Source organism: Hydra vulgaris, chromosome 04, assembly GCF_038396675.1.
Source record: "Hydra vulgaris chromosome 04, alternate assembly HydraT2T_AEP".
In the NCBI taxonomy this organism is placed as follows: domain Eukaryota; kingdom Metazoa; phylum Cnidaria; class Hydrozoa; order Anthoathecata; family Hydridae; genus Hydra; species Hydra vulgaris.
In genome coordinates, this window is record NC_088923.1 from 31,117,833 (window position 1) to 31,131,136 (window position 13,304).

The following is a 13,304-nucleotide window of genomic DNA, read 5'->3' on the forward strand; positions in this document are numbered from 1 at the left end:
GAAAAGTTTTCAAATCCTAATATTTATTGTTGATTGAGTGGGAATTAGGTAACACAATTTAGATGAGCTTGTTAAACATGATTTAGATGAGCTTGTTTAATCTTCTGTACAAAACATTGATAAGAATATCCTTTTTACTATAAAGACTGATGCTTTAGATTTTGCCATATCAGTCACACTTAACCAAGACGGAAGGCCTGTTTCCTTCCACTTACGTACTCTTTAAGGTAAAAAATACTATTCCTCAGTGGAGAAAGAAGCCCAAGCAATATTTGAAGCAATAAATCATTTACAACATTTTCTTCTGGATTGACATTTCATTCTTATTACAAACCAATGCTCTGTAGTATTTATGTATTGCAAATCAAACAGTAAAATAAAGAGTGATAAGTTAATGTTTTGGAGAATAGCCTTGTCTCCATATTCTTATGATATTCATTATCGACCAGGGAATTGTAACAGCAGTCCATATATATATTTACTCGTGTTCGGTGTGTAGCAATAAGTTCAGAGTCACTATGTTGCACTTTGTCTTTATTACCTTTGTACCTTATTCAGTGGAAGATGTAAGGCAAATATGCAGAAATAGTAGAATATGTATTGAAATAATACCAAAGTACTACACACCTAGTTAAAGCTAGGGTTGACAAAAAAATCTAACCAAAAAAAAACCCAAGCATATTTGGGTTTTTTTGTGGGACTTTCAAAAAGTATTACATTTTACAACTGATAAGTCTGATTTTAGCTCCTATAAATGCTTCTTTATTAACAAATTGGAACTTTTATACTGTAAATACTCTTGTATACACTGTAATAATATGTAAATGGCATTTAGAATATAATTTTAAAATTAAACAGAATAATCCAAAATTCAATCACCTATTTTTTTTAACTAGTTGGTAATTTATTAATTTTTAAACCATATAGCAAGTTAAATAGTAAAAAGTATTATTGTAAAATGTATTAAAATATTAGGGCAAAACAATGTTTATAAAAGAAAATTCATTCTATTAAATAAATTTCAAAGTACAAGAGATTAGTTATTTAATATCTTTCCTCCTTAACGCCTATATGTCAGAACAAGCGTTTTAGATATGACATTTTATTTTGGTACTTGATCTTTATTTTGTAAAGTTTATGTTATAAACTGCAAAACTCAGTACAAGGGTAAAGCATAACACTATATATAAAAATTGTTACACTTTATTCATGGACTTGTCCTTGAGAAGTGCATACAACTTTAAAACATTAAATACATATGTTATACGCATGCAAGTTTGCAACATGTTCATTCATTCAATGAGAGAACATGTTGGAAAGTTGTATGCACTTCCTAAGAACAAAGTGTGTTGGTGAAAATGATACTCATGCTTATCTGTCTATTCTACAGGTTTAAAAATTTTTATATCAGCCGCAAGTTTACAACATGCACCGTCAATGGGGATGACTATAAGCAGCGGGGTGAAAATGAATCAGTAAGATTACTTAAAGGTGAAGAAACACACACAATAGAGCTATATATTGTGTTATTTTAATTCAGTTGCTTTAAATATAATATACAGAAGCTAATTTTTGGTTGCGCAAATAACTTGCTTTTTTCAGCTTTTCTCTATCCCATATAAACAGCAAGAGTTACGTAGTTTGGGCAGTTTTTTTTTTTTTTTTAAACATCTTTGCTTCCAACAAGGCTGCTTAAGTTAAGTTCACTTCCAACAAGGCTGCTTAGTTAAGTGACTTATCAAGCTATCTTAAGAACCACGTAACAAAACACTATAAAAGTTGCTACACATCAAGTTCAGGTACATATTGTCCTAATAAAATCAAAACTTAGGGTGTAGTGTAGTGCAATTCTCAAATTAGTGAAACCAGAGAGCTAATTTTTTAAACACACTTTTTTTACAATTTATTTTGCATATTTTTACAATACACTAACTAAATTTGCATTTTAAAATACATTTAGAAGTTTTTGTATAGTGTATAGAAAAATATTTATATTAATTTCTTCAGTTAATAAAATTTGAAATTTTTTAATTTTTAATGTCAGTATATTATTTTCCATCTATCACCATAAGTAAATATTTAATATTGTTATAATTACATAAAAGCATTTTCTTAACTATTTTAATATAATTTAAACAAAAAAAATTTAACTTTGAAAAAATATTTATACATATATATTACAATTCTGTAAATACCCTTTTTGTAATGTCACACACGTAACAAAAAACAATAAATAGTTTTATTTGTGAGCAATCTAGAATGCTTTTTTTGAAAATATTTTTAGATATAAGCAAAAAGTATTGAAGAAACAAAATGAAACAAATTTTTTTATGATATTGTGGTAAAATAACTTAAAAAAATTATAAAAAGTTTAGTCACAGACATAACGTAGTTTTAAAATTAATGATATATATGTGACATTACACAGATAAGATCATTAATTTTAAAAAATCAGAAAATAAATAATTGATAAGGATTGGAACTAAATCATAAATCCTATATATAATTTTTTTTTGTGAATATAAATGCTTTTAACATGAATATAATATTGATGTAAATTACTTTTTTAAAAATTATTCTCAATTTTTTTTGAATAAATTAAACAAGAGGACAACCGTAGTAGTATTTTAAGGTTATTTCAGTTTGAAAAGATAATTAAATAATTCTATTAATTACTGATTTTAAGGTCGTAGTAAATTTTAATAGTTTCCTGTTTTAAGTTTAGGTTAATATATAATAAAAATAAAAATGTCTTGAGCTGAGAGATTGAAAAACTTTAAAGGAAAACGAAAAGCTGACAAAAAATACTGTTCAATAAAAATTAAAAGGATTAAGAATCTGTGAAATATAAAAGTTGCAAAAATTAACAGCACAGAAAGGATTTAAAAGAAGAATTTAAAGACCAACAAAATGGTTCAATTGAATGGAAAGAAAAAAAAGCTGAGAAAATATTTTTTGACAATGTTTTTGAGAGAGTCTTACTCTATTTTTCAATCAACCTATGGAGAGATAATGCCTTTCTTTATGTTTTGTAGGCTTAGGCAAAAAAATATACTTTTTTTTGTGAAGAAATACCCACAGACCAGTGTAAGTGAAAACTGCATGAGAACTTTTGCTTATTAGTTAAAGCAATAGGCATCAGCTATATTAGTTCATATTGGGTGTCTTCAATTACGATCCAAAAATGTGTGCATATGAGAAGTAATAGAGGAGTTACTATTTACTTTATCTAAATTTCAGGAAAATGTTCATATAAAAAGAGTTCAAGCAGCTGAATTCGAAAAAGACAAGGGGATTACAGGATTAAGAGTTCTTCAGGTGGATTTTGCTTGCACAGTACTGCTTTATTAAGTAATTATATGAGATGCTTATGTCTGAAAGCTGTAATAATGATACTGAAACTCTTTTCACCGATGGCCCATCATTAGAATTAAAAATAAGTTTATTATGGAAATACTCAACCAATTATCTTTGCAATAAAATAAAATGTTTGAGTGGAATTTTTTTGCAACTTCACTTAGAAAAGGGGCTGTAGATGGTGTTGGAAGAAGAGTTAAGCTCTTGTTGAATAAAATGTTTGAGCAAGAATGAGAAAGTGTGTGTATAAACGTCTATGGATTTTTTCAATGTTTTCAAACCATTAATGAAAACTACTAATATTCTCTATATTAGCAATGATAAAATCATTATTAAATAGACAAAAAAAAACCTTGGTTAGAAGTAAAAAAAACACCGGGAATACTAAAAATAAATCATGCCAATGCATTCAATAAATGCAAGTCATTTTTCAAAACAAGTGACTTAAAGTTATCTGGTTTTCAAATAAACTATATTAATGACATGCAAGCTCCTGAAATATTTCCCCAATCTTCAGAAATAATTTTTAATGATTGGTGCCTTGTGAAAAACAATGAAACTTTGTACCCTGATAAAATAAAGCTTAAAAAGTTGAAACTTTAAAAAGACTATATAACAAAAGTGTTACTCAGTTTAATCTTTATTTTAGTTATGTTAAAAAAATAAAAAAATTGTTTCAAATTTATTAAATTGTTAAAAGTTCGTACAGTTTCACACACGTAACACTAAAGATTATCATTCACTTTTATGAAGTTATTAAAATTTTCAAAAAATAAAAGTTTTTTTTATAAATATTAACATGTTGTCTGTATTACAAAAAAAATAGTTAAACTAATCATAGCCAATTAGCAGAAATGTTTAATCAAAGTTTAAAATTCAAATTTATAGTTTTATACTGGTATGTGCAATAAACATATTAAGAGAAATATTATTTTATATCAGACACATCTCCTACTGTAATGTTAACAATATATATCTTGCATATCTGTAGTAAACAATTTTTTATTGCCCCTTTTATTTAAAAATATTTGTACCAGAGTCACACACATAACATGAGAATCACCCCGTAGCTTGTCTGTATCTAATTATTTGCTTATTTAAAATGACATTTTTTGATCAAGAATTTGAGATTTTTTTGCTAATTATTAAAATTAAGAAAATTAGCTAATGTTATAAAACAAGTTACACTCAAGCAGGCCTAGCAACAGCTGTAAATAAAGTGAAAAATCACGGGTTTACCATAAGAAAGGCTGCCAAAACTTAAAACATTCCATAAGGAATAAAAAAGAAAAATACATAGAAAAGTAAAACTTGGGGATCAAGTTCCAAAAATGCATAGTGGACAAACCAGATTTATTAGTTCAACAAAAAGTTTATTTGTTCAAACAATAACTTATGTAATTGACTAGAGGAACAAAACTGAGGTGATAAAATGTCTTACAGGATAAAATAAAGAACCTGCTAGTGAAGACACCATAATAGTTCTTAATGAATCCATTTTAGATATTCTTAAGAACAATCTAGGCTTAGGTACAAATTGACTTGCAAAACAAATCTATCCAGAATCTAAGAAATAAAAAAAACATGTTGTGTTCAATGTGCTTATATGTTTATACAAATATACTTATATTTATATAATATTTTAAAAACATGATTATGATCATCAGGCCTAGGACTTTTGAAATGAAGCTGGGTAGTACAATGTTCTGTTTTAAAAAAATTAGCAATTAGGCTAAAAGTTTTCTTCTACAATGCAAAAATGTTTAAAAAGTGCAAGGTTGCTACAACATGCTGCAAACTTGTAGATTACATGTTGTAAACTTGTGAAAACTAGTTTTTGATGTAACATAATGAATATGTTAGTATAAAAATTAGTTTGCAACATTTATATTGTCTTACCAAGTTTGAATAACTCAGTTGCTATAATAATTTTTGTTGTGAGTTTTCTCAGTCAAAAATGTTCTGAATTTTAATTTAATGCAATTAATTAACAAAGTATCAGTTATTAGTAGTGATCGACCAAAATTCTGTTTCGGTATTGGTTTAGGCCGAAATTTCAATTTGAACCGATACCGAAATGTTTTTTCCGGTACTTTTTATAAATTCAGCAAAAACTGAAATTTCGATTAAAAAACATATCGAAAACCAATACTCATCTAGTTTAGAAAAACAGTTATTTTTTAGAATTGTCAAAGAATATTTTGAGAATTTTTACAAAATACCTCAAAAAAATCTTGTTTTGCAGAGAAAATCTGCCAGTTGTTAAATTTTGCTATTAACTTATATCGCGACTTATGTATAATTAAATCTCCATTTGGGATACACGTGTAATTGATTTTAAAATAATACGAGTATAAAAAAACAACAAATGTAAAATTGCATTTTCTAAATAAATTTTTCTAATAAAATAAATTTTGACTAGCTGAATTTTCGGCATCAATTTTGGTAAAATATTTGCAGTAATTTCGTTTTTGGCACCAAAATTGTGTACCCGAAATTTCGGTTTCTTTCGGTTTCGGCTTTTTTTCTGTTTCGGTCGATCACTAGTTATTAGAGTTTTTCAAAACTTTTATCTTTTTTACTTTAGGTTTATGAATAATGTTATGTTTCAATTAAATACTATTTTGTAATATTTCTTTTTAGATTTTTTTCACTTTTAACTTTGCCTTATTTTTGAGTCCTGTCATCTTATTTTTGTTTTTGTATTATTTAAAATCCAGTCTTTTTTTTTAATGGTTTTATTATTTTTTTCTCTTTCCTTCATTCAATTAAGTTTTCATATTGTACTAGATTATAGAGTAAACTTTCATATAATACAAAGTTATTTGCTGTTATAATTATTTCACAAATCACATAAACACATATTAGCACCAATTTGCGTTATTGAGTGCAGGGTATGTTGGGTAGAAATAAGTTAAATATTTTAAATCTAACATCTAACTTTAATTCAATTTATAAAGTTTAATTTAAATAAATTTTAAGAGTTTTAGCAAGAAATAAGTAATAAACGTATGCAAAATTTATTAAAGATTTTGATAATCCTAATTTAATAAAAATGATTTTTTTTATTTTTTATTACATTAAATAAGCGTATTTATTTTATTTTAATTTTTTTTTTATTACAGAAAACCAGGTACCATCTTTCACAAACATTAGGATATAAAAATGGATATACTATTCCAAAAGTTCAGGATACCAATGCTTTAACAGAAAATGATCTTGATGAGTTAGCTAATTATCAACCAACATTAACATATGGTAAAAAAAAAGAATTCCCTTTGGAGCAGTTTTTACCGGCTCATGTTATTTTCGATAAAAAAGTGCTGATGTTTAAAGCATTTTTTAAACAAACTGTTCATGAATCACATGATGAGTTTTATTGTGTGCGTCTTGTAAAAATATATTATTACTTAGAAGATGATTCAATAATGATTTCAGAGCCAGTTGTGGAAAATAGGTAAGCTTTTTGCTGTTTACATCAAAATTATAACAACAGTAAGAATAATGTTAATAATTTTTAGTTACTTTATTGTCATTTTAAATTTAATAATAAATGTTTATTTGAGTCATTATGTCACTATATTTAGTGGGATTCCTCAAGGAAAACTAATTAAACGACAAAGACTTCCTAAAAATGAATTTGGAGACACTTGGCACTGGAAAGATTTTAATATTGGTGCTGAATTGACAATTTATGGAAAGACATTTAAGATATATGATTGTGACGAGTTCACCAAGGTTTTTTTTGTTTTTCAATTAAATATAATATTTTTAATTTTATTTTGTCATATACATGGCTTATAGTATATATGTTTAATTTTATTTTATGTTATAATTTAACCATTTTTTTGAACATTTAAACAGTATTAGAACATTTTTATAAATGCTGTTACTATGTAAGGAATATATGGCATCAGAAGGTATTGTATTAAATCAACCAGAGGAATGCCCATCTGATCTCTACAACATATCTCGTGAACAGCCTCATCGCTCATACAAAACTCCAACTCAATTTGATAAGTTGAAGCAGTTTATTGAATTGGATAGAAAAGTTTTACGTTTTTTTTGCATATGGGATGACAGCGATAAAATATTTGGAGAAATAAGACCATGTGTAAGTGACTTAAAATGTTTTATATTTATTCTTGGTCTCCTTAAAGGAGATTTATATCAATCTCAATTGTATAAAAGTTAAGTTGTAAGCTTAGTTCATAAATTATTATACCACCCTATTTATTAAATTATAAGAAAATTCTATATAATAACAAAAATAAAACATAACTAAATAATTAAAAAAAATTTTTTAAAGAAAAGTTTGAAAAGATTTAAATAGATTTAAACCCGGCTAGAAACCCACTAGTGTATTTTAAGGAATCTTTTTGCACAATGTAACAAATTTACTCATAAAACAAAAATACTCATAATTGTAAGAGAACCTGTTGACAATAATATATTCTTAAAAAATTTAAGATAATAAAATTTTAATTATTCTGTGCACTGCCATAATTAAAAAAAATATGTCATCTATTAGGCTGGTGCAGATGTATTTTTAATACATTGTTTCCAGTTTAGGATGTTGAATGCTGGATCTTCTTGACTCAATGCATGGGTTTTGCTTGTGTCTCTGTTTTTATGACTGGGCAACTCATTCTATTATCTCCTAATGAGGATACAGCTCTAAAACTCAGTTTTATGGTTCTGAGGCCGGCTGGTAGTCAGGTTTCCCAAACTCTGTGGTAGCTCTCAGAGAGGCTGATTCCATCAACAGCTGAAAAATATCAAAGTATTAACAGTGCCATGTTGCGCATGGATGATGTCCCTGTTTGTACTTTTGGTGTGCATTGCGGAGGCCACATTTGGAGCCCTTTGTTACGGCTTAGGGTTTATTAGTAGTAATGAGGCATTTGCTTGGGCTATTAAACGGTGTTCTGAGTACTATCTATGCTTTGAGTCAAGTTCTTAAATCTAATTTAAAAATTAATAAAGTACCAAAAACTATAAAACACAAAAAACCATCATCACCAAGTTCTCTAAACCTATCGTTCACTAATATTTGTGGTCTTCGAAGTAACTTTTCTTCTGTTGAGTCTTATCTCTTGCAAAGTTCACCAGACCTACTTGCTCTTTGTGAGACTAATTTGAGCTTGGCTGTCTCATCTTGTGATCTTAGTGTTGATGGTTATCTCTCTAATTCGTAAAGACTCCAATAGTCACATGGTTGGCCTGGGCATTTACATTCGTAAGAATTCACCCATTTGTCGTGAAACTAGGTTTGAATCCACAGACTATTCTTTCATGTGCTTTCATTTAGCACCACTTCACTCTATTGCCTTTCTCTTTGTTCTATATCGCTCTCCTTCATCTCAAGGCTGCACTCTTTTTGACGTTATTTCTGATCATATTGACCAAGTCCTCTCTCTTTATCCATCAGCTAATATAATTGTTGTCGGTGACTTTAATGCTCACCACTCTGAATGGCTTGGCTCTAGTGTCAGTGACTCTGCAGGCATTAAAGCCCACAACTTTTGCCTTTCTCAATCCCTAACTCAAATAGTCAACTTTCCAACTCGCTTTCCTGACAACCTGAATCATTTACCTTCTCTGCTCGACTTATGTCTTGTTTCTGATCCTAGTCAGTGCTCAGTTTCTCCACATTCACCTTTAGGTTCTTCTGATCACAGTTTGATCTCTCTAAAACTAATATCTCATACTTCTTCATCACCTGAATCCCCCTATTATCGAACCTCTTACAACTACAATAAAGCTGGCTGGGATTCTTTCCGTGATTTTCTTCGTGACGGCCCTTGGGTAGAAATCTTTCGTCTTCCTGTCGACAAATGTGCTTCTTACATAACTTCGTGGATTCAGGTTGGCATGGAATCTTTTATTCCCACTCGACGATTCCAGGTCAAGCCTCACTCTCCTCCATGGTTTTCCTTACACTGTGCTGCTGCGATTGCCAATCAAAACCGTCACTTTCATATTTATGAGCAAAACAATTCTCCAGAAAACAGGCGTCTGTTTATTACTGCTAGAAACAATTGTAAAAAGGTTTTGTCTAACGCCAAAAACCCACTATTCTCAGGTCATGAAATCTCGTATCTCATCTCAAAAATTAGGCTCTCGTTACTTCTGGAGAATCTTTGATAATATCAATAATAAGGGCAAATCTATAGTTCCACCTCTCTTGTATGGTTCAGACTTTGTCACCTCACCTAAAGACAAAGCCAAATTGTTTGCTAAAAACTTTTCATCAATATCATCTCTTGATTCCACTAGTTGCGTTCTACCTGATATTGTCAACAAACAGGTTGATGCATTGCTTGACATTCATATCACTCCAGCATCTGTATCTAAAGTGATTTCCTGCCTAGCGGCATCTGTTATCCCTATCTTCAAAAATTCTGGAGAGCTATCTGATTCGTCTAACTACCGTTCCATAAGTCTTCTTCCTATCATAAGCAAGGTTTTTGAATCTTTAATTAACAAACACTTAATTTCTCATCTTGAATCTAATAACTTACTTTCTGATCATCAATATGGATTTCAATCTTTTCGTTCTTCAGCTGATTTGCTAACAGTAATAACTGACAGGTTTTATCGTGCATTAGATGAAGGTGGAGAGGTTAAGGCCATCGCTCTTGACATTTCAAAAGCTTTTGATAAAGTTTGGCATGCTGGTCTTCTCCATAAGCTTTCTTCTTATGGTGTATCCGGCAACATCTTTAAGATCATTGAATCCTTCCTTTCCGATAGTAGCATAAAAGTTGTCCTCAATAGACAACACTCTTCTTCTTATTCTGTAACTTCAGGGGTTCCTCAAGGTTCTATCCTTGGCCCTATACTCTTTTAATGTACATTAACGATCTTCCAGATATTCTCATCTAAGGTGGCATTGTTTGCTGATGATACTACCATTTATTCTTGTCGTGATAAGAAACCAACACCCTCTGATTGCTTGGAGGGGGCATTTGAGCTTGAAAAGGATCTCACTTCTGCTACAACATAGGCATCACAGTGGCTGGTGAACTTTAATTCAGATAAAACTCAATTTTTTTCAGCCAATCGTTATCACAATAATTTAGATCTTCCTATATTTATGAACGGTGATGTACTCGATGAGTCACTTACTATTCATATTCTAGGATTAACTCTTACTTCCAATCTTTCTTGGCAACCATCTATCAAATCAGTTGAAAAATTAGCATCTGCTAAGGTTGCATCTCTCTATCGAGCTCGTCACTTTCTTACTTCGGATTCTATTCTCTATCTCTATAAATCTCAAATCCGGCCTTGTATGGAATACTGTTGCCATATCTGGGGCGGATCTTCTAATGATGCTCTTTCTCTTTTAGACAAGGTGCAAAAACGCATTGTAAACATAATTGGACCTGCTCTTGCAGCCAACCTCCAACCATTATCACATCGTTGTAATGTTGCTTCTCTTTCTCTTTTCTACAAATACTATAATGTGCACTGCTCTAAAGAACTAGCGTCTCTTGTGCCATCTAAAATTCATTCTCGTATTACTCGTCATTCAATTAAGTGTCATCCTTTTTCTGTAACTGTTCCTAAGTGCTCCAAAAGCGCTTATTTGTCTAGTTTTTTTTCTCGAACATCAGCTCTTTGGAATTCGCTTCCTTCATCTTGCTTTCCTGATTCATATAATTTGTAATCTTTTAAGTTGTCCGTCAATCGTTATCTTGCTCTACAATCTTCATCTTTTCTTTTTCAGTAACTTCCAACTTTAATTAGTGGCTGCTTGCAGCCTTGTTGGAAATGAAGATGTCAAAAAAAAAAATGTCTCCTATGACTTTTGTATATTTAATTTATTAGCTTATTTAAATTATGATTTAAATAAATAAACTTACCTATAAATTGGTGATATTGCTAATCATTGGTTTTCTTCATATATTAGGGATCGCACTCAGTTTGTTTCAGTTAATGGATTTGAATCCACGCATAAAGTTATTAAATATGGCGTTCCACAAGGTTCTGTTCTTGGACCGTTCTTGTTTTTGTTATATATAAATGATTTATCTTGTTCATTAAAAAATTCTATGGTACATCATTATGCTGATGATACCAATCTTTTATATATCAACAAATCACTTACGACTCTTTGTAAAAAAGTTAATCAAGATCTTCATCGCTTATATAACTGGTTAACTAGTAATCATATTTCATTGAATGTCAATAAAACTGAATACATTATTTTTCATTCCCCTCAAAAAACTATTGATAATATTAAGAGTAATGGAAAAAAACTTTTTACGTCAAAATATATTGAGTATTTTAGAGTATATCTTGATAAAAACCTTGGTTTAATTAACTGTATCATCTTTGATTTTTTCTTTATTTATTATTTATCTATATTATATTTATTTATTATTGTGTTATTAATGCTACATTTTATGTTATTATGATATTTAATTATTATGTATGATATGTACATACTGTTTATATTATGTTGTAATTATTCCTAATATTATTGATACTTTATTATTATTGTTATTATTTTGTAGTATTAATAATATAATTATTACATATATCATTATTATTTGTTTAACAATCTTTTCTTTTTTTTCACTCTTATTTATATTTTTTATGTTTTTTAGGTGTCACTCCATTGACTAGTTTGTAACTATATGAGTGACACCTAACCAAATTCTATTAATTTACGATGAGCATTTGTAAATTTTTGTTTATATGGTTGAATAAAAAAAAGAAAAATTCAAAATAAATTTTTTTATTTGGAGGTAAATTTAGGCTAAAAAAGGAAAAAATGACTATTTGGCTTATTTTAGTAATATTGACAACTGCGGCAGCATAACTTTAGTTATGGATTAGTTAAAGAGCTAAATTTATTTGAACGGCTTTATCATTATGTTAACAATTATATTGAATAATTATTTAAATTAACAGCCTTTAAAATTATTAAAAATAATTTATACAACTTTTAATTATATAATTGTTTGTTAAAAGGTTAAGAAATGTTTACATTTCCTAACCTTTATAAAGGTTTACTTTTTCAATTAATAAAAACAAATGTTTTTTGTATAGTATTTATAAAATATTCAAAAAATTTAGCTGATTGGTTGCTTAATGGTACCATTATAGGTGTCAATCAAAAATTATTAATTAATCCATGGTATCCAAGAAACTGACAGAGCACATCGGTACTTTATCTATAAAGAATGTATCTGTTTTCATCAATTACTTTTCTTAATCCAGAAATATAGTGTTTATCTAAAGATTACAGTTTCAATTTTGACAAAATTGTGTCATTACAGCCAGCTAGAAATAATGTAAATGCGATTTCAGTAAACCGTGGTTAATCTTGATTTTTTGTCTCCATTAGATTTATGCATTAGATATATATCATTTATGCTTTATAGGTCTTCATTACATACATTAGACACAACCTCCTAGTTCATCAATATACTTGTATAGAAGCTTTGATGTTAATGGATTAATGCACATACCTGCATATTATTGTTCATAATCATTGTATTTCATCATCCTCATTTTCCTCAAAAGCAATACCTGCAATTCTGGTGAGCCAAACAGTTCATATTTTATACATTGAATGAGGTATAAGCACTTCATTCATTTCAATGCTTTTTGAATCTACTGACCACACTTCTCCTATCATTCTGAAGAAACAGGTTAATCCATTGTTAGATATCCAAGTCACTCCTGCTTCTTTTACTAAAGTTATTTCTCACTTAAACTGATACTATCATACAATACAATGTATAACTGATACTATCATACAATGATAATACTATCATTGTTCATACTATCATTGTTCATACTATTATTGTTCATACTATCATTGTTCATACTGTCATTGTTCATACTATCATTGTTCATACTATCATTGTTCATACTGTCATTGTTCATACTATCATTGTTCATACTATCATTGTTCATACTATCATTGT

General features: G+C 28.9%; 1 protein-coding gene across 1 annotated transcript in view; it reads left to right on the forward strand.

Annotated features, from left to right (window-relative positions):
* LOC100206827 (EF-hand domain-containing protein 1) overlaps window positions 1-13,304 on the forward strand; it is a 28,438-nt gene that overhangs the window by 1,691 nt on the left and 13,443 nt on the right. Inside the window, exons 2-4 of the mRNA XM_065796053.1 lie at window positions 6,483-6,814; window positions 6,945-7,095; window positions 7,259-7,471. Coding sequence (XP_065652125.1) covers window positions 6,483-6,814; window positions 6,945-7,095; window positions 7,259-7,471 — 696 coding nt within the window. The remainder of the gene's footprint in view (window positions 1-6,482; window positions 6,815-6,944; window positions 7,096-7,258; window positions 7,472-13,304) is intronic.